At 37.0% G+C, this 19,875-nt stretch overlaps 1 protein-coding gene across 1 annotated transcript; it reads right to left on the bottom strand.

The window, feature by feature from the left end:
* Positions 1–750: 750 nt before the first annotated feature.
* Positions 751–16,438, bottom strand: sh3d21 (SH3 domain containing 21). Its single transcript, XM_015044708.1, has 17 exons — positions 16,129–16,438; positions 15,424–15,590; positions 15,273–15,330; positions 13,206–13,315; positions 12,463–12,553; positions 12,325–12,386; positions 12,202–12,241; positions 11,706–11,800; positions 9,537–9,638; positions 9,145–9,196; positions 5,302–5,352; positions 5,101–5,215; positions 4,078–4,246; positions 2,704–2,778; positions 1,651–1,850; positions 1,399–1,462; positions 751–1,262 (listed from the first exon to the last, which is right to left on the bottom strand). Exons 1-17 carry the CDS (start codon positions 16,130–16,132, stop codon positions 1,230–1,232), a joined length of 1,488 nt encoding a protein of 495 aa, XP_014900194.1. The 5' UTR covers positions 16,133–16,438; the 3' UTR covers positions 751–1,229.
* Positions 16,439–19,875: the final 3,437 nt, after the last annotated feature.

Raw genomic sequence — 19,875 nt, 5'->3', positions numbered from 1 at the left:
TATCCAAGTCTTGACAGAGCTAAGCACTGAAAGGCACAGAAAAATACCTTTAAAAAAATAAAACACATTATTGAAACAAGCCAACAAATACAGAACTTCCCTGTCTCTGCAATTCTTTCAAATTTTAGAATTTTTAATTTATTTCTTTTATGTTGCATGTTATAATTATTACAAAGATGAATGTGGGATGGTTCTGTCACTCTACTAACACGTAGAGTCACTTATTCCATGGAGAGCTGTAGCTGTGATACATTTTAAACTGATTTTGAGATGCTCTCTTGTTTTACTAGCAGCAAGAGAGAACGCAAAGACAGAAATAATGATGACTTTGGTTTGGACAGGTTATGGCTTGAAAGCCAAGTTCTCAAGCCAAGATGATCACTTCAAACACCGTAAGTTTGTAACATTCACAGAGCTAAAACACTTGAGGCTTAGCAGAGATGTTTGAATGGATGGATCATAACAGAAGCACTGACTTTACTTAAAATCTGTTCATCCAGTAGGGCACTGGTTGCTTTTATTTGTGCATTAAAAAAAATATTTTAAAACCCTTAAATATTCCTTTCAGTGAAGGATTTAGAACCCTATTTCTTCTCAGATGGTTATAAGCAAAAGTTATTCAGCTGTTAGTGTTTAAGAGAATTTAAAACAAAATGACTGAAAATGAGGAAATTCATCCAATTCTATTTACTTAACGTCCTCCCTTCACAGTGCTCCATCCATGTATCTGGTAAATAGAAAAAAAGTATGATCTTTTGACAGCAGTATTTGCTTTATTAACATTCACAATATTTCATTTTTATGTACAGCTGCATATATTACAAATTTCACAGAGGTATTAAAAGTAGCCTACAGTAAAAAAAAAAAAAAAAACAAAAAAAAACATAGCAGATGCAACAGTCAAAACATCTAAAAACATTTCTTCCAAGTATAACCCTTAAAGGACCATCAGTTATGATTTACAGCATTCAGGTGTGTAAATTATCAGCATGTTGTTTCAAAGTCTCTTCGTGAATACTGTCTTTTCGATCCAGATCAAGTGAGCTTATCCATGAACCTCCCCTCCCCCAACAACAGCTTCCAGTCTAGACAGCACATGTATATTTCAGTTTAAATGTGTTCACACAATTTCCTTTACTTGGTCTCAGTAGAAAAAAAAAAAAAAACACTTTGTTGTAGTCCAAAAGAAGTTCCCAGCGTCTAACAAAGTTCTCAATCAGCATCTGAATTTAATGCTTTGTCTTCAAACTGCTCACTTCCTCCTGTATAAAGAAAGTTAGTTAGTTAGTTAGTTAGAACATTACAGTTACCTCGAACCACAACTTCTGTATTTTCTTTTCTTGTGGTAACCAGCGAGAAACAGACTGGAGCAAAATATGCCAACTATGCCTTACTGACCTGCAAAGCCAGACGCTTATTTCTCTCCTCCTTCAGTTCTTCTTTCACTTCCTGCATGTCTCGTCTTGTTGAAAATGACAGAAACAAAGATTATTGATGTGGAAAGGTCTAGATGGGGTGACTACACAACAGTGACGGATCTCGCTTTGCTGAAGATGTTTTAGCGTATGAAGAAAGAGCAGATTGTCGATTATCTTTGAACACTTTTTTTTTTAAACAAGATTTAATGTATGGGGCATGAAAACGACTCACTCTTGTCGGGTTTGCAGCAGCTCTAGTGCCATCCTCAGCTCTTTGATCTCTGCTTGCAGGCTTGCCACAGTTGGTTCTTCGTCTTTATGGTTTGCAGTTTTATTGCCTGCAACCACTTTCGGAAAAGCTGGTCGAACTGGAAGCAGAATCTTAACTGGAAGCTCAGGCTTTGCAGGAACCACTGGGGGTTGTTCTGATACCTTTAAAGATACAAGGGGATTCTTATCACAGTGAACTGCACTTTATGTTACTTAAATACTGAGGTAACGTCAAAAGCCCACTGACGATGCATTTCGAAATATAGAGAATGAGGAAGAGAGAGCATTTAACAGTCAGGTTGGGTCTGAGCATTTCAGAATTTGCCACCATCCAAGACCAAGAGAAAATTTACACTGAACATCATTTGAAAACATCTACTATACTGATGACGATTTCCAACCCTATGTCACCACAGTGTCGACATCTTTCATGATGGCAACAACCAGCGGGATAATGCACCATGTCACAAATTTTAAATAGTCTCTGACTAGTTCTCTGTACTCTGTACTCCAAAGTCACCAGATCTCATTACAGTAGCATTTCGTACATGGTGGAAGGAGAGATCGCTGTTCAAGATTTGCTCGAAACTTACACATAGATTCTGATGCTCTGTTGGTTTGAGAGGTTGCTAAATGTGTCACTGACCAAGTAGTAAGTGGATGACCGATACGGTCAGAACCTGCTCGCGATTCAACTCCCAGGATGCTTGACTATTAGTAAAGCATTTTATTATCTATATACACTATGACTAATACTTTGGCAACCTTTGAAACAATGAATTGAAGATAATCCCACCTTCCCAAGCAAAACATAGCTGTTTTTTGTTTTTTTTAAGTCTAGTGTTAAAATTAAAGTGTGTGCAAACTGTAGTGAGTCTGAGTGTATAAATACATAGAACATGAAGATGCAAAATGTACAGATGCTTGAAGAGTGCAGGAAGAAAAGTCTCAAACTGGTTGGATTTAATGTTCAAATATTCAGAATCCACCAGACGTGTCAGTAAATGTTACAAACCTTTTGCAAGACAGGCAGTTTGTCAGTTTGGGGCATTTTTGGTGATGGTTCTGCATCCGTCTGGTCTGTCGCATTCTGCAAGAGAGAATTAATGCAAAAATTCACTCTCATGCTTTGCGATCTTAACGAGGCGTGTCGATTGAGCAACCATCTTGAAACTCAGATGATACTTCAGAGAATTGCTTTGTTCATTTCCCAGAATTAATTTTCAGTCCACAAAGCTCGTGCTTGAACTTGTCGCTCTAAGCTATCAGAATGTTGGCAGCTCATGAGAAGTCGAAGAAAAGACAGCTATTTCTTTTCTAATCATACCTTGCCTCAATTTTTATTTTATCAATATTAAATGTTCATATGAGAACCCAAAAGTTAAGCTAGACAATTTGTCCAGTAGAGGAAAACGGTCCCTCAAAAAACAACAACAAAAACCCATTTATATCCACGTATAACTACTGACTTTGTATAAAATCAGTATACAGAATGGCTAGTAGTCATGCACTCTCCAAATCTGGTCTTTATGAAGGACTGAAAAGAAGAAAACTAGAAGAAATCTCTTTTGCATTTTGCCACCAGCCATGTTGAGGACACTGCAAACATGTGGAAAAAGCTGCTCAGGTCAAATGAGACCTAAATTAAACTAAGTGGTCTACATGCAAAACCCAGTGTGTGGAGAACTAACTCTGCACGGGGGAACAATGGAGGTGGCATTTTATGCTGTTGGAGATGCTTTGCCAGCTTAAGGACAGAGAAGCTAGCCAATGTCGACGAGCTAACACATGACCATGTTGAAAGGCAAAATGAATGGTTCAGGTCAAAGCATTAATGTACTGGGATATCTGAAAGTGCAGACTTAAAATAAATTTAGAATCCAGAATATTTATTTTGAACAGATTCTGTCCATTATTACTAAAAAAAAAAAAGGGGGGGGGGGGTGGGGGAAGGATGGAATGGAATGGGCATCAATGTCAGTCTCTAGCTATAATTCCAGTGCAAGGTGTCTCTATGAAATGCACTGAGTGGAATACCTGTAATTCAAGACTTCTACCTGAAAACTATTAATTTAAAATCCATTTATTCAAATATATTCAAATGGCTTATTGTCCCAACGAATATTCTGATTTGGAAGCAGTTGGCTTCCCATTAGTGCCACAGGATGAGATTTAAAAAAAAAAAAAAACCCTCATAAATGGTAACATATTGTTCATCATCACTGATGCGCCAAGAAAGGTGATAATATTCATGGAATATTTTTGCATCTGTACAGACTGCGGTTAACACAACCCATGTGGAACTTTGCGTAAGCCCACATTGCGAAACCTTTGCATAACAGCAGACAAAGGGCTGTTGAAACAAAAATTTGTCTAATACGGAACTCACTTGTGATGTAGCACTCAAGTTTGTTGGTGGCCTCCTTTGTGGAGGCTTGGCTCTATTAGCGGTGGGATGAGTCAGCTTTTCAGTTTGCACATCCAAGCCATCAAACTGGTCGACCGCCTCATCCTCTGGCTGCTTTTGCGAGATGGGAACTGCATCCCCGTTGGTGCTACTGAATATAGTAGATAAAGATTTAAATAGTCAGGTTTTGTTTGCATATTTAAAGATTTAAATGTAAACTCTGAAATAATAAAGAGGACAAAAAAATGTTCAAAACATCATCATGTTTTCAAAGGAAAACCAAACTAACTTGAAAGACATTGTTTTTTTTTTTCAATCTGCAGGTGCAGACCATGCCAGCTGAGGTTCAAAGTGCAAACTTATTTATTCTTGCACATCTTGCTCATTCATGCATATGGTTCAGATTCACTGTATGCGTGTGGTTAAGTTTATCCGCACGCATGAAATAATTGCTACTCAACGTATCTGATCTTTAAGCTCACAGACTCATCTGATCAGATATTTAAAAAAAAAATTCCTCCAGAATGTACAGACATTAAATGATAGGCAGAAAATACTACAGGATTCTAGAAAGAACTAAAATGATGCATTTTTGTGATGGCTTCCTCATAACGTCTTCAAGGCAGAACCAGTTTTCTTTTGAGTTCAGCGTGTGTGCCTGTTGTGTTTTGTTCAGGAAACAGGAAATGAGCCGTTCTCATCTGTTTAAGTCTGATTTGACTCAGCTGAGTTTCCACTGAGCCACTAAATGGCAAGCATCCTGGCATTCTTCTGTAAGGACTCCAAGGCAACTGGTGGTGGCCACCAAAAACCTGCAATGGGATCTAAAAGCAGGGATTCTGGTGCCAGACCAAAGAGCAGAATGGGTTCCTGACATTTCCTAAAACACCAATTGTGCAGCAGGGTGGCTGGAAACAACTAGCTGTTTTTTTTTTTTTGCAGAAAGTCTCTAGCAACTTAGCACAGAAATTAGCAATGGAAGAGAACGACTTCTGTGTGACTTACACTGGTAAAAGCTTGTGAGGTTTTTCTTTGATGGGCGGTGGAGAGGGTTTGATTGTTGGCAGCTTTATTTTGGTTGGAGGATTGCTTCTCAAGTCTTTCTGCTCTGGTTTATCATCTGTAAAACAAACACATTGTAATTGATCTATCATCAAAAATCATGTGGTCTAATCCTATATTAGCTGAATTTTCAGTCGCATATACCTTTTGCATGTGTTTGATCATTTGTTTCCATTGTAGTTGCTTCTTTTTTTGCTGGAAGAATAAAAAACAAACATTAATTTACCTGGAAGGACTCAAATATCAACTCTGCAGATCTGAGCTGAGATTCAACATTGGGCAGAATTTAATTTTGATTTTCCTGCAATACACTTTCTTTGAAAACGTTTCCCTAATTAAAATCATCTTGTTGCCAAGTTACTTCAACAGTATTTCTCTGCCAGCAGCCAACTTCCCAGGTGTGTTTCTGCTGTGCATGCACTAGCAGATCTGGAGGATGGCATTGCAACGGAGCCAACATTTTCAGCAAAGAGGTCACAGAATCCTGCATGGTGTTTTCCCCATTCTTCCTGTGTGTTAACTGCTTTAATATTGTGAGTGTTTGAGCTGCTAAAAGTCAGCATGAGAGTTGTCACTTCTGTAGCACAGGGAACACAGGGCAAGTACCTTGCAATCCAGGCTTAAACCCCCTTTCACACACATACACACACACACCATCGAAGCTATGCACGCTTAACGGTGTATCTGAAAAATTTCTGAAAATGTATCATTGATACCCAGATTTTTACCCTTTGGTGAATAAGATGATCAAACAAGGCACACCATGTCACATCAGTATGTCTTCACACACTGCAAGCTTAACTGAGTGAAAACAACCTCGATAGTAAGATCATCAGGTTGTGCACTGCCTCCCTCTTGAAGATTCTCTACTTTTCTGGTTTTCTTTTGTTTTGGTAACTACTTTTGTAGTGCTCTCAGGTGTTATAATATAGGGAAAACTTATTTTCACGAGTACAACCAATATACCGTAACTGAGAAGATTTTCTGAATGATTGACTCCATTTATTTATTTATTTTTTGACATGCTAAACATTTAGAAGAAAATCCCCATCGATACCCCGAGAAAAATCTATGCCACTCACAAGAATAACAAAATGGATTTAATTTTTTTTGTAAGTAAAAGTTTGTATTTAGTGTTAAAATTGCCGTATAGTGTGGTTTTTAAGCTCGTCTCAATTTCAGGTCTGTGGCTGGATATGAAAATTGTTGTTCATCGACTCGCTGCCGTATTTGACAGAGCTCGAGTTATTTTGTAAGAAAGGTAAAGAAATAAGATATGTTGCAATGGTAGATATTTAATATGCAAAAAGACTTGCAGCACGCTTTTCAAAAAATAAATTGTTAAATAAAAAAGGACAACTATGCATTCTCTGTTTTACACTTCACAGTTATGCACTCACTATTTTGTTTCAAATACTCAACTACACCCCTTACTAGAACTGCCCTCTGGGTAGTGAGCCACATTACCCGCCACTTACACAAAGTATCGAAAATTATCAGTCTAAAAGAGAAGAATAAGTTTCAAGAGAAAATATGTCACAACTACTGTAATAATTGAACTATCAAACTGTTAAGTGTGCAAGAACTGGAGGTGATATGAGAGAACCTAAACACAGGCCTGGATCTATAATGTTCACCTCAGAAGCACAAAAACTGCTGAGCATGACCAAATTATGCTTCATTACAGTTGGAACAGTCGAAATAAAAAGCGGACAACTGCACGGTTTTAAGACAATAGCCCTACCTTGGCTGCTCAGAGCATTGTGCCACATTTCCCTCTCAAGCAAGTCATCCACAGAGCAGTAGTGGCTCAAACGCTGGTTCTATCTGGCTGTAAAAATCTCTGTGACAGAGCTCTCGTCTCCCCCTCCGCCCCCTTGCTTCCTCCAAGACTCCTGAACTGTGTCACATGATCAGTTTAACCATCCCCCAGTCTTACTACGGTCTGAGACATCCTGTGAAATTGTGATACCGCCTTGCATGATATGAAATTATGATGACGTATTAAGAGGTTAGTTGGTAAAACAACTCAGTAACATGCCTCCTAGCAAATGTTTTAAAGATGTCTCCTTTAAATGTGCTACCATAGGAGAGAGTTTTGTAAACAAACACATTGATCATTTTTGATTATGTGCCACATGTGCTTCAGACCACAGTCTTACATTATAACACATCCTGCTTTGAGGTACCTTGCGATCCAGTCTGTAGATGAGCTTATTTAAATGTGTCTAACTGTTACTCTGTTGAACCAGGTTATACAGGTTAATACCAGTATAACCTGTTTAAATAAATCAAGTTTGAAAATTATTTTTTTTTTTCCACCACAGACTACAATACATTTAATTTGAACTTTGTAAGCTAGACAATTATGTTGTTCATATTTGTGAAAAGGTAAAAAATGCACATTTTTTCAAAAATCTGAGTGTGGTTTGCATACATCTTATTATCAAATCTATGCACAACAAAGTTTTGCTGCAATTTCAGTGCCAAGTCTTTTTGGGTACTTCTCTTCAAATTTTGCACATCAAGAGGCAGATTTTTTTTCCCTCTCATTCATGTTTGCAGAGTAGTTCTAGTTTAGTCAGATTGAATTGAGAACATCTGTGAGCAAGAAATCCCAACCATTTCCACATGATCATTTAGACCATTTGAACACCTGAATATGACTTGATCCAAACTATGTTAATGTAGCTTTGGCTGTATATTCAACAACCCTGGTTGTTGTTCTGCTGGAAGGTGAACACCAGCCTTATGTCTTCTGAAGATATAATTTAGTTAATCTTCCCATCAACACTCTGAGCAACTCCCCTGTCCCTGCAAAAGAAAGTCATCCCCACACTGTGATCCTATAAGATCATGTTTCTTCATGGAGATGGTATGTTAACGTTTCTCCTCCATGTGTAGCATTTTGCATGTAGGTCTGAAAGTTATTTTGCCGTCATCTGATCTGGGTATGCTGTTCCACATTTGGCCTCCCTACGTGGATTATGGTAAATTGGAACTGGAATCTTTTCTAGCTTTCTTCCAACAATAACTTTCTCCTTGTAAATTGTCCACAAACATAAGATAAGTGGTGCGCATGTCTAATATCTCTGCAGCTCCTCTAAAGTTTTTCTTGTTTTTATTTTTGTGACTGGTTCTCTGATTAATGCCTACCTTAATCAACCTACCTGTTTAGACAGAAAACCACAGATTGGCAGGTCTGTAGTCTGATACACTTCAGTCCAACTACTGATGGATTAAACTGAGTTGAACAGTGTATTCCTCAGTCATTATGATGCTTTTCCTTCTCTTACAAAACTGAGTCCATCACAAAACAGCTGTATATGAGATTAAATTGCGTACAGTTTGACTCCTGCATACTTCTGAAGTGCGTTTTGCTTGACCTCATTTAGGGGCATGTAAAGGCTGAATGAATACGTGTTATACAAATATTCCTCGTGTCATTTTCCTCCAACTTCAGCAATGTGCTATTTTGTGTTGATTATCAGATCAAATAAAATAAAATAAAATGCATTGAGGTTTTTGTTTGAAATTCTAGAAAGTATTCTTAGAAAGCTTAAAGGTCATGAATACTTAATCAAAAAATAAAATAGTGTTTTTGACACCCGATGAATTAATTGTTGGAAGAAAAGTTTATAGATGATTCCAAACAGGAAAGCTCCAAAGCAGCACAGAGAACAACATCTTACAACTTGCACCACTACGTCTCATCTGCACTTTTATAAAACATCATCTCCTAGGAGAATAAAGGAATGCAATAACTACGTTAGTCAGGACTTGTTCTGCAGTCCTGACAAACTGTGAATCTTGCTTCCAAGTTTAACATCTGCTCAGAAAGCAGTTCAACCAGGTCCAAAAGAATAAGCCCACAGTCAGACCCAAATATTCAGAAATATTAACGCCAACTCTCCAAAAAAGTGTCAAACATCATCTGCCGTTATGCAGCTGGGTTCCGTCAGAACAGAAAACATGCTGTTCTCTTACCTGGGAGTTTTATAGTGTTTCCCCGAACAGGTGGTTGGTTTGTGATTCCAGACTAGAAGAGAAGAAACAGAAACTTAAAATGGGTTTCGTTCTGGGTCTTTTGGTTCGTTAGAAGCAGCTGCACAGTTTTTCCGCAGTGGGAAATTTCCAGTGAGTAAGTGTAAAGAGGAGCTTGAGTCATAACGGGCTGCAGACCTCCTAAAGCGACACTATGGATCAAAATAAAGGGATTAAGCACCAATTCCAAACAATAAAACTTATTATTAAACATGTTCATGGTTTCGTGCTGATACAACAGGATGTTTTAAGCCCGTCTGGCTAGACAATGTAGAAAAAAAAAATAAAATCCACACCAGCTGTGATCTGTTTGCTGTGGTTGTGTGTTTACTCACTTGCAGAATGTCTTTTGGTGGTAAAATCATGACAAAGTTGTCAGGAAAGAAGCCGTGGCGGCCGTTCAACTCCCCCTCCCACCAGCCTTCATCTTCCGTTTCCTTTAGAACAAGATTAAAGCGACACATTAGAGCCCCAGTGTCCTTTGGGAGGTTAAATTGCTGAACACAAGAGTCTCAAAAGGTCAAACAAAATACAAATTCCTTATTATTTTATGAGACGGGGGGGAAAAAAATCTACTTTGCTAACTGCTTCATGTCAAAAAGTGTGTTCTGACAAATCAGTTCCTGTAGTCTATGTAAGGGCCCTGTTTTTTTTTTTTTTTTTAAACAACATTACATACTATGATATTTCTTGGTATGTAAGATGTCAGATTGGCTCTTGCTCTGGCTGACTCAATTGAGTTTCCTGAACAAATTAAAGTTGCTCTGCACCATTACCCATTTGGAAACAACAGTGAAATTTTAGGACTGCACTATAATTTCACTGTTGCCAACTGCTTTATGATTAGCCAAGCAAAAGACAATTGTCTGATTGCTTTAGAGAATCATAAATAAAAATTTTTTTAAAAAACTACTATAAGCTCCTTATTAAGTCCAGGAAGTTAAAGTGTTCATTTTCGTAAATTAATTACATAGATTTCAATGCATTAAAAATTTTAATATACTTTTACGGAATTTATTTGTTTAATTTTTTTTTTTTTTTAACATACATAAGTCCCAGGCTGAAATCTGTTTATTGTGTTTCAAAGATGCCTTTAAATCTGATTCCCAAGCTCCATCCATAAACAATGGCCATGAACAACAAAGCTGCCTTCCTTGGCACACTGGGGATTAATTTTTGCTTCAAAAAAATGACAGGACACTGGAAAAGACTATTGTTGTGGGCAAGTTGTCCAAAAAGGTGTTAGTGTATCACAGAATATATTCAAGCCTAAAATACTATCTCAATGCTGGACATGTTGCAGCAAGCAGCGCTGATGTCAGTATCCACAATTTCTAAATAATATATTAAAAATAAATATCTGCTTTAGAGCTCAAATGGAAATTTACTCCAAAATACTATTAAATAAAGACCTATTAGCTCGATAAAAAAATTTTAATCAAGTCTCACCGCTACATCTTATTGAGGAGATTTTAAATAACTGCACTGTCTCCTCTTCTCTCAACGATTTCACATTATACTCCGGCAAACATAGCGATACATCAGTACCACCTTTATAAGACAAGTCCCACAAATGTGGGCAAACACTTTCCTCTGTTTAGGAAATAACATTTCTTGTTGCTTCTCATCGTTAGACCCATGTCATAGACGGACGACCACTAAACAGTGGAGTGAACAAACTTTGAGAGTCTTATGTGTTTTGTCACCAAGGAAATGCTGAATAGTTTGGTGAGAAACAGAAAATAAAAATAAAACAAAAAAAAATAAAAGTATCTGGAAGTATCTTGTGTCTTCCACATAAAGACGACATTCACTCTTTATGGAACAAGCCTGTAATAAAAAAAGAAGAAAAAAAAACACTTCCCAACATGTGTATGCTTTTCCATATTTGGTCACATAGCAATCACAGACGTAAATATATTTTCCTCTATTTTATGTGAAAGAAAATACAAAGTAGCACCCTTCTCTGTAAAGTGTGTGTGCATGTGTACTTATTAAATAATTTATTACAAAGAATTATATTGAAACCTACAAAGATGTGTTTATTTTATCTTTATCTCATCACAACTTCAACTCCGATGTTTTCTTTTTTTATATGAAGGTTCCTGTAAATTTTTGTTAAACTTTTGATGAATTGCCAAAAATATGAAAGTACTTCAGCTATGAAAGGTTACAACCTAAAATGATTTCAGTAAGTAAAAAAGTCTTAATAACTGTTTTTCTTTATTTATTACAGTATTAAACTTGGTATTGTTTTGGTTTCTCTTATTTGATCTCTGTACGAATAATTTTTTTGTCTCATCACAAGCTTGTCCCCCCCGCCTAGGTGTGAAGGTGCCATTTTTATTTCCTTGAGAGAGAAAAAAACTGGTTTTTCCTGTTCAACGTGACAAGTGATGATAAACACAGAAGCTACCACAAAGAGAAACAACATTACAAGGAAGGGAGGACTGCAGGTACACCATGTGAGACATTCTGTGAGGAAAAGGACACGACGCTCAAACCTTGTTCAGAATGGCTACAATGTTCCCCTTCTTCAGTTCCAACTCATCTGGTGCTGTGGCCTTATAGTCAAACATAACCTGGCAATACTCCACACCTTGGAGAGAAACACGAGAGATAACATGATCTAGAAAGCTGAGAATTATTTTAATTATGTGACAGGAAATGAAGGTTTCAACACTGATGACTGATTCCATCCGCTCCCGGAATCACGACAATAACAGCTCAGACTGTAAATGTTGGTGACTAACTGCAAATGAAGGTCATAAACCTTCAGCCTCTCTGATACTTCACTCTGTTGTCTGTTCTGACAAATCAAGCCATGACTCCACCTAGATCACACACGAGTGAAATCATTGTCAAAGTTTGTGTCTGTCTAAAAATAACCTGTTGAGCTGCTTTCAACTGGTGTTTAAAATAGAAAGTGTGTTAGCCGTGTTTATGGACAAACAAAAGCCTTCAGGCAGCTGGGAAGATTTAAGGAGGGTAGGAACTCACGGTTCTTTGCCTTGTTTCTCACACTGGCTCGCTGGGATATCTTTATAGGAAAAGAAAGAATATAATAATTAACAGAATGACAGTTCACAAAAGTTCGAGTGATCTTATTTGTGGTAGACATACATCTTTGTTAAACACAGCCTCTGACAGTTTAGGCCTGGCCTTGGCCTCGTTTTGCTTCGCATCTGTTGGAAAAATATCAAAATTAGATTTGGAGAGTACGTTAAAAGAAAAAGCATAGCAAATTGTTTGGCTACCAACCTTTGGGGGAAACAAAAATTTCTTTGACAAAATTTGATGGAAATGCTCCCAATTTGCCATTTTTCAGGCCCATCCACCATCCATCTTCAATCTGCCGTTTAAAAAGAGGAAGAAAGGGAACAGGTAAATGTTTTTGATTAATCTTACATGCCCACATTGACGATAAATATCTTGTGTGCGTTCCAGAGATTAAAATCTGTCCAAGCAGGTTTGTCTGATGATTCCCAGAATTGACGTGTACAGATTATGTTTGTAAATGTAAAAAAAAAAAAAAAAAAAAAAAGCTTTTGACTTAAGAATAAAGTATGAACTTTCAAAGCTGTTACAATACAAATACATAATTTCCTATGTTATAATCAGTATAGAATTGCAAATAAATTTAATAGGCATACATTAATCTATTTTAATACACTGAGTCTATGACTTTTCAATCTTAATTATTGTCACTTTATTGTTAAAGGATTTACTTATTTACATGCAGCACTTTTGGACTTCCATAGAAAAAATAATTGCCTTCTGAATACCAGTGACATTTGACACAATATTTAAAGGTTTCATTTGTATGAAATGCTTAGGATTTTGCTTTAGGAACTCACTTGACAATTGTTCTTTTTCTGGGCAGCTAAACAGTAGTTAAAAGTTTTGGGGCAATGTTTTATCCACTTAAAAATATCTTTCAGCTACAGCAGGCTGGGCTTTCAGCCTAAATGCATCATGATAGTTGAAATAAAACATCGTTATACCTCTCTGATGATCTCCAAGGTTTCACCGACTGCCAGCTCCAACTCGTCTTCATTTTGGGGAGTGTATGCAAAGGCGACCTCACATTTCCTGGTCTGAACCACATTCTTTGCTGAAAAAGATAAGGTAAATAAACAAGAAGCCATATCAGTAATCACAGATTAATTTTAAAAAAAAATAATCCTTCAAAGTCGCTGCTTGTTTTCATCTTCCCCAACCTTCTCTATACAGTATACTACAATTGGCCTTTGTGTGAGCGGATGTGGCTGCATATATTTACAGACGGCTTACTGCCCTCTCAGTATGACTCTCTTCACCGCAGCGACCACAGTGTTTAACACGTTTTTTTTTTTAGATTACAAAAAACAAAGTTAAACAACTCCACTGCTTTTTCTTCTTGGTTTATTTTAAGTTGACTGGTGTGCAAACTTAGAAAACTGGCATATTTTGGGAAATCAATAAAATCGTTCAAAACTGTCCGAAAGGGAGAATTTGGATACCAAGTTAGGTTTTGTCAAATTATCACTGATATTTCCACTAGGTATCACAGAGGGCTTATAGTAAATCCTTGTTTTAGTTGATTTTAGTATTTAAAACAATCTGAAAATCTTCATGCAAGTGAAATACAAGCTGTGCTAGTTAATATCAAATATCTACACTGGACCATTGTCGAGTTTGTAGTTTCCTCTGCTGAACGTCTGTGTCACCATTAGTGCCTGAAGTGGTCGGGTTTGTCTGCCTGGTCAGCTAATTGTCAGTAGGCTACTCCTAGGTAGTTTCCAAACAAAGAGATTTGTAACAGCACATGAATGCTCCGTCCTCAATGCCTTTGCATTTGACTGACTAGTCTCAGTAAATGAGGTGGATAAATACAGTCAGAATACTTAACTACTGATCAGTTTGATTAAACCCCCCGGGGGGGAAATAAAAAAAAAAAAAAAAAAAAAAAACTAGGTCACCTGGAGCTCTGCTATCAACTTGAATCAACAGTACAAATAACTTCACTTAATTGATTCACTATGAAATTAAAAATGAAAGCAGAACATTTTGTTTTGGCAGTGTGAAAATGCTTAGCCAAGAGAAAATTTGGATTAAGCAAATATTGCATTTCTTTCAATATGTTAAGCTTTTTTTTTGTCATTTGACAAAACAGGGAGGGGATGGGGGGGGAGACACTACGCTACCTGAACACACCAGAGAAGTGATACAGTCATAGGTCCTGATTTTCATGCTTCAAAACAAGTTTATTGGGCATATCTGTGTTTTTTAGTGCAATGTCTTTCATTTTTAAAACATTTTGTTTGTAACTCAATGTTAGTTAAATGGATCAAAAGGTGAAAAAAAAGCAAAGTATAAAACAAAGTCAAAAAAGCCCTAGGTGCTTTCAGAACCACTAAAAAAAAATCAAAACTAAGTACTTAATTTGAACAAAAAATTGGACTGAGATACAGAGACATATTTCTTGTTGAGGGGCAAACAGATCAGAGGGGAAACTTTGATTTTGGTTTGACTCTTTTTAAAAAAAATGTTAAAATAAATAAATAAAGCCATAAGTAAACAACAAATTGAGCTTTTTTTTTAAATGTATTCGGATGCCCTCTGTGCTTCACCCTGGACATCATCGTTAATTTATAAGTAAAATGTTCTTGAGATGAGCCTCATAACACTACTGACAAAAAGCAGGATTTAAAAAAATTACTCCTTGTCAAAAAATAAACATTTAGATGTTTTTTTTAATGTTCTATATACTTTATATTTGTCCTGTCATGTAGACATTTACGGGACAATGCTTCTTCTGTGCACAGAATAAATACACAACTATTTTGTTATTGTATGCTTAATTAGGTGATTATAAGGAATATAAATATGAGACACTGCTAGCGTGTCTCATATTGATCATTTCAAATGTTAAAAGACAGACGTACCAATTTTAATTTACTGCTCATCTGTTTTTGACCACAGCAAACATATGTAAAAAATATCATCTTAAAGGGAAAATTGATTAACTATTTTCTCTTTTTCAAATTCTTAAGTGTTTGCAAGAAAAGTAGAACATTTTAATTTCATACGTTTTCTGATGCTTCGTGGTTCCCTCATGCTGTCTCCCATCAAATAGACAGGAATATCCTGCATTGGAAAAGACAAAGTGAAATATTTAGTGCATGTGCAGTTAAAAACACATGCACCCGCAAAATGACACTTCCCAGTGACTCAACATACTTTGGCAAAGGTTGCTGGGAAAATGCCTCTCTTCCCCCTCAGCTCTCCTTGGAGCCATCCGTCTTCGTTGGCCTTGGTGACGTTTGTGACCACTTCGCCCATCTTCACCGTTAGCTCGTCACTAATGGTGGCCTCAAAGTCGACCAGCACCAGCACCTCTGTAGAGACTTCACAAATGGGGCAGAAAATTAGAGGCGTCTCACAATGGCTGTGGCCTCACAGCTGATGCGTCCTGACACTTCAATATCTAGACAAACCTCTTTAAAGCACTCGAGGTTACACAGGAGTCAGTGTGGAGTAGCTGACAGAATTTGTAGGTTTCTATTTTTTTACTTGCAAAACTCACTTTTAATGTTAGCATTCTCCAGCAGCATTAACATGACACATTTAAATACTACTAAAACATATCAGCGAGAATGATCTTTGGAATGAAATGGCAAAAACAAACAAGTATATTGAGGTGATGTAATGCGGTGTAGTGACATTTACCTACAGTTTAAAGACTTTAGTTTCACTTGCAAGTCAAATTAAAGTACTTATCTTACATGAGCAATATTTCTAAAAGGCACAAAGCAACTTTGTTCTTTCATTCCTCAACTGTTGTCCTCCATGCTTAAGGTTCAACCCACCCCCCAGGAAAAACTATCCACAAATTATTAAAAAAAATATGAAATACCAATCGGCATAATGGCAAAGCTGACTCACCCATGTTGTTTTTTTGTCGTTCTCCCTGGGACTGAACTGTATAAATCCTTCACAAAGCAGCAAAACAGCAGCTGAGCAAAAGCAGAACCGAAAGGTTGTGGTTCTGGTGTCTGACTGAGATAAATGGAACTCAAGGCCTTTCTTCCGCGTTGTCAAACATTAACATTGAGCAACTTATCCTGAGGCCAGTCATGACAAGTCAGCAGCAAGGAGTAGGACGGATTTCACATGGGCTTTACTGGAGGAGAAAAAAATAAGACAAACAGGCACAACGGGTTTACAGTAAAAAAAAGACAAAAACAAAAAACAGAAGTCATATGGGCTCCATTCAATGCATGACAATAACTTGCCTAGGGCATCTAAAATTTTAAGGCCACAAAAGTTAGAATAGGTTATTGTATTTTACTCAACTTCCATATAAAATTAAATGAATTCAGGTAGAACAGCATTTAACTAGGTGCTGAATCAACACTACAACGCTTGAGATGACATAAAAGATTTTCCAAAGTATGTTTCTTATAAAACCACATCAATCTCAGTTAGCAGATTGTGAGACTTGCACTTCCTTCTTTGATTGTCTGAAGACAAAGCCTAGATTATCTAGTTTGAAAAAAATCTACTTCAAACATATCTGTATAAGAGTACTGTAGTTGAGACGCAACAACTGTTTCTCCAATTGATGACACTTTTGATTATTGGTATTGGTATCACAATTAGTCAAACCACGGCTCTGGCTTTTATAGGTGTGGCCACACCTGCCGAGGATCATGTAAAAACTTCAACTAGCTCCACCTGGTTGTTGCTTCCCTTTACTGTGAATGAGTCAAGTTTGACCTTTTACTTACTCTGATTATGTTTTTTCAGGCCACTTAGAAAAGGGTTTACCAGGATATTAGCTCTTGCCCAAGTAACCTTCTTATTCACAGAGGCAGGGCCCAGAAATGCCCAAGATTTTAATGTTTTAGCAACTTGTTAAGTAATGTAGAAAACAACTGCATGCTATATGTCAACATCTTACTTGAATTCTCTTATTTTACTAATTTGGAAATTGTTTCATAAACCGATCAGCTGTGGCTGTAAATACTGATAAATGTCTTAAACATTTGAAGGGAGTAAGTAGTCTTATTATATATAATTACGACATGTTTGCAGCTTTATGAAAACCACTTTAATCATGAGAATGGGTAGTATTTTGAACTCTTTCTCCAGTTGTGCTCTTGGTTGTTGCTTCCAGTTGTGCTCCAGTTGACAGTTTTTTTGTTGTTTTTTTTTTTGTTGTCCAAAACTGACAAGTGGTAAACATTTGTGAAATCAGCAGAGCATGGTGCTGAAAGTTGCCAAAGAATGATGAGTTTATGTTTGAAATGCCAAACTCACTCCGTAGTATGAACTGAAGACAAATGTGAAATGTGAAAACAAAGTCTGCAGCTGCAGTTTGAGGTCATGAAGTGAAGATTTACATGGCAATTTCTCTGGTGAGGAAGGAAAAGTCAGAAGAAAAGTCAATGAGATCAAAGCAAACTGGCAACCTGTGGAGGGATTTAAAAGCTCTCTGTTATAAGCAATAAATACTCCAATTCTGAAAACTAAACTTCTGGCTGCATTTTGATAGATGTAATTTCTGTACTGGTTTTGACTGTCGACTGATGTGCAACAAGCACGAATGGGCATGTCTCTTCCATAAACAATAGCCAGAAAAGCCGACGTTACACTATCGAGTCACGCAGTGACTGTGCAAGTCTCACATTTTTCCAGGTAATGTCTATTTTGCTTAAGGTTGATTTAAAGCAGTCTGCAGACCTCAACAGACATTTTGTACTAACAATGTAAACAAAAAGTAAAAACCTTCCATAACTGATCAAATTTATGTTTGGAAACAACTGTGACTGCGGTTTTCTGTTTGTTTACTCTCTGGTTATGTCCCGAACTGCGTCGTCCTATTTGCAGTTGTTTAAAACTCCATGAGCAAAGAACCCAAGCCACATATGTTCTTCATCATTAACATTTGTATAAATTTTTTCAGAATACTTCAATATATATTTTTCTATGTTAAATGTGTAAAATGTATTTATATCGTTCCTTTCTTTTGTAAGAGATTGCTAAAATAACTCACATTGAGAACAATCCATTGTACAGTATTTAATGAATTAAATTCAGAGGGTTACATTTTTTAAATAGTCTTTAGCAATGTGTCGTCAGGCCTTATGGTAGTCTTACAAAGAATCAATTGAAGAAAACTTTCATAAATTCTATAAAATGTTGTTCCTTGGAAGAATTTTTTATTTAAATTGACAAAGGCTTGCTTTACATAAGCTCACTTTAATAAGACAAGTCAGCAAAACTCACTTAGGTAATCAGTCTCTTTAATTTAGAACCACAGAGAAAAAAAAAACACATCAAAAACCAGAAAAAAACTGTATTATCAATTAACAAGATCGCCTTTAACCAGTCAAACTGTCATCTAAATCAGCTGGCCTGTAACATACATGTAAGACCTGTGAATTTTATCCTAAACTTAAAAAAGTCACAATCCACAGACCTAATACATTCATTCAAGCACTGAATCTTTTTTTTTTTTTTTTTTTCGTTTGTTACAAACTACAGACAGGACAAATTCACTTGCTTTTATCATATTTAAGTGAGCAAAGTTCACACAAATTACATATCTGGATATTATAGATTCAATAGACATTCACAAACCATAGAAATATATCAAAGACTTAAGTAGCAAAAACTATTTTCTCTATTCCCATCATATTAAAAAGCCAGTCTTCCCAGTTAAATAAACTGGAATTAATTTGCCTATTTTGCAAATCCAAAATGTTTAAGATCAACCAAAACAAACTGTAAAGAAATATTTGAAACCATTACTCCCATGTTTAAATGTCCAGTACCCCAAGAAAGACTGGTGTAACTTTGGTTGGATGTTATGCCTTGATACTGTGCTATTTAAGCTTTAACCCTGCACAGTTTGGTCCCATTGTCAGATCAGGGTCACATGATGGTCATCTCTGGTTATTTGCAAACAAGATGTTTTTATATTTTTGTTTTGTTTATCATGATGAAAGTACTGGCAGTGTAATATTTCCTCCTAAATCATGTACCGTATTTTCCACACTATAAGGCACACCTAAAAACCTTCAATTTCCTCAAAAGCCGACAGTGCACCTTGTAATCCAGTGCGCCTTATATATGGACCAATATTGAGCCACATCAGGTCTAGCAACTACAGTAAGCAGCCGCCGACTTCATTTTCGCCCATAGAAGAAGACGCGCGTGGTGCATGCTGGGATAGTTGTCAGAACGCTGGTTTGTTAATAAAGTTTGACTGACCCATCTACCTATCGACCTGATAATCAGGTCGTCTGCAGGTCATTTGACCTGCAGATGACCTGCAGGTTGTTGAGAATATGCGCACAGCATGTTCTTCATGAACATGCTGTGCACGATGGGAGAGGGGTGACAATCGTCCGGCCACACCCTGGCCCAGTCGCGGAAGGCTCTCCTCGCCGACCGGAGTCGGACTGTTTTGTTGACATTCTTTATGTCAACAAAATGGCTTTAGACTTCGACTAGGGTTACCAAGGGACCAGCCCCTATACATTTTCCGCCGGGGGTGACAGACTGCGGCGGCAGCGTGTCGGTTGGTCTGTGTTACCCAGAAAGCAGTTGGGCACAATATCTCAACACCAACACCGTGAATGAAACAATGACTGGGGCAGCCTACTATATAAAGTACTCGGGGAC

This window comes from Poecilia latipinna, unplaced genomic scaffold (assembly GCF_001443285.1).
Source record: "Poecilia latipinna isolate Pla-1442-1.1 unplaced genomic scaffold, P_latipinna-1.0 Scaffold688, whole genome shotgun sequence".
Classification (NCBI taxonomy): domain Eukaryota; kingdom Metazoa; phylum Chordata; class Actinopteri; order Cyprinodontiformes; family Poeciliidae; genus Poecilia; species Poecilia latipinna.
This window is presented reverse-complemented; position numbering and strand designations above follow the sequence as displayed.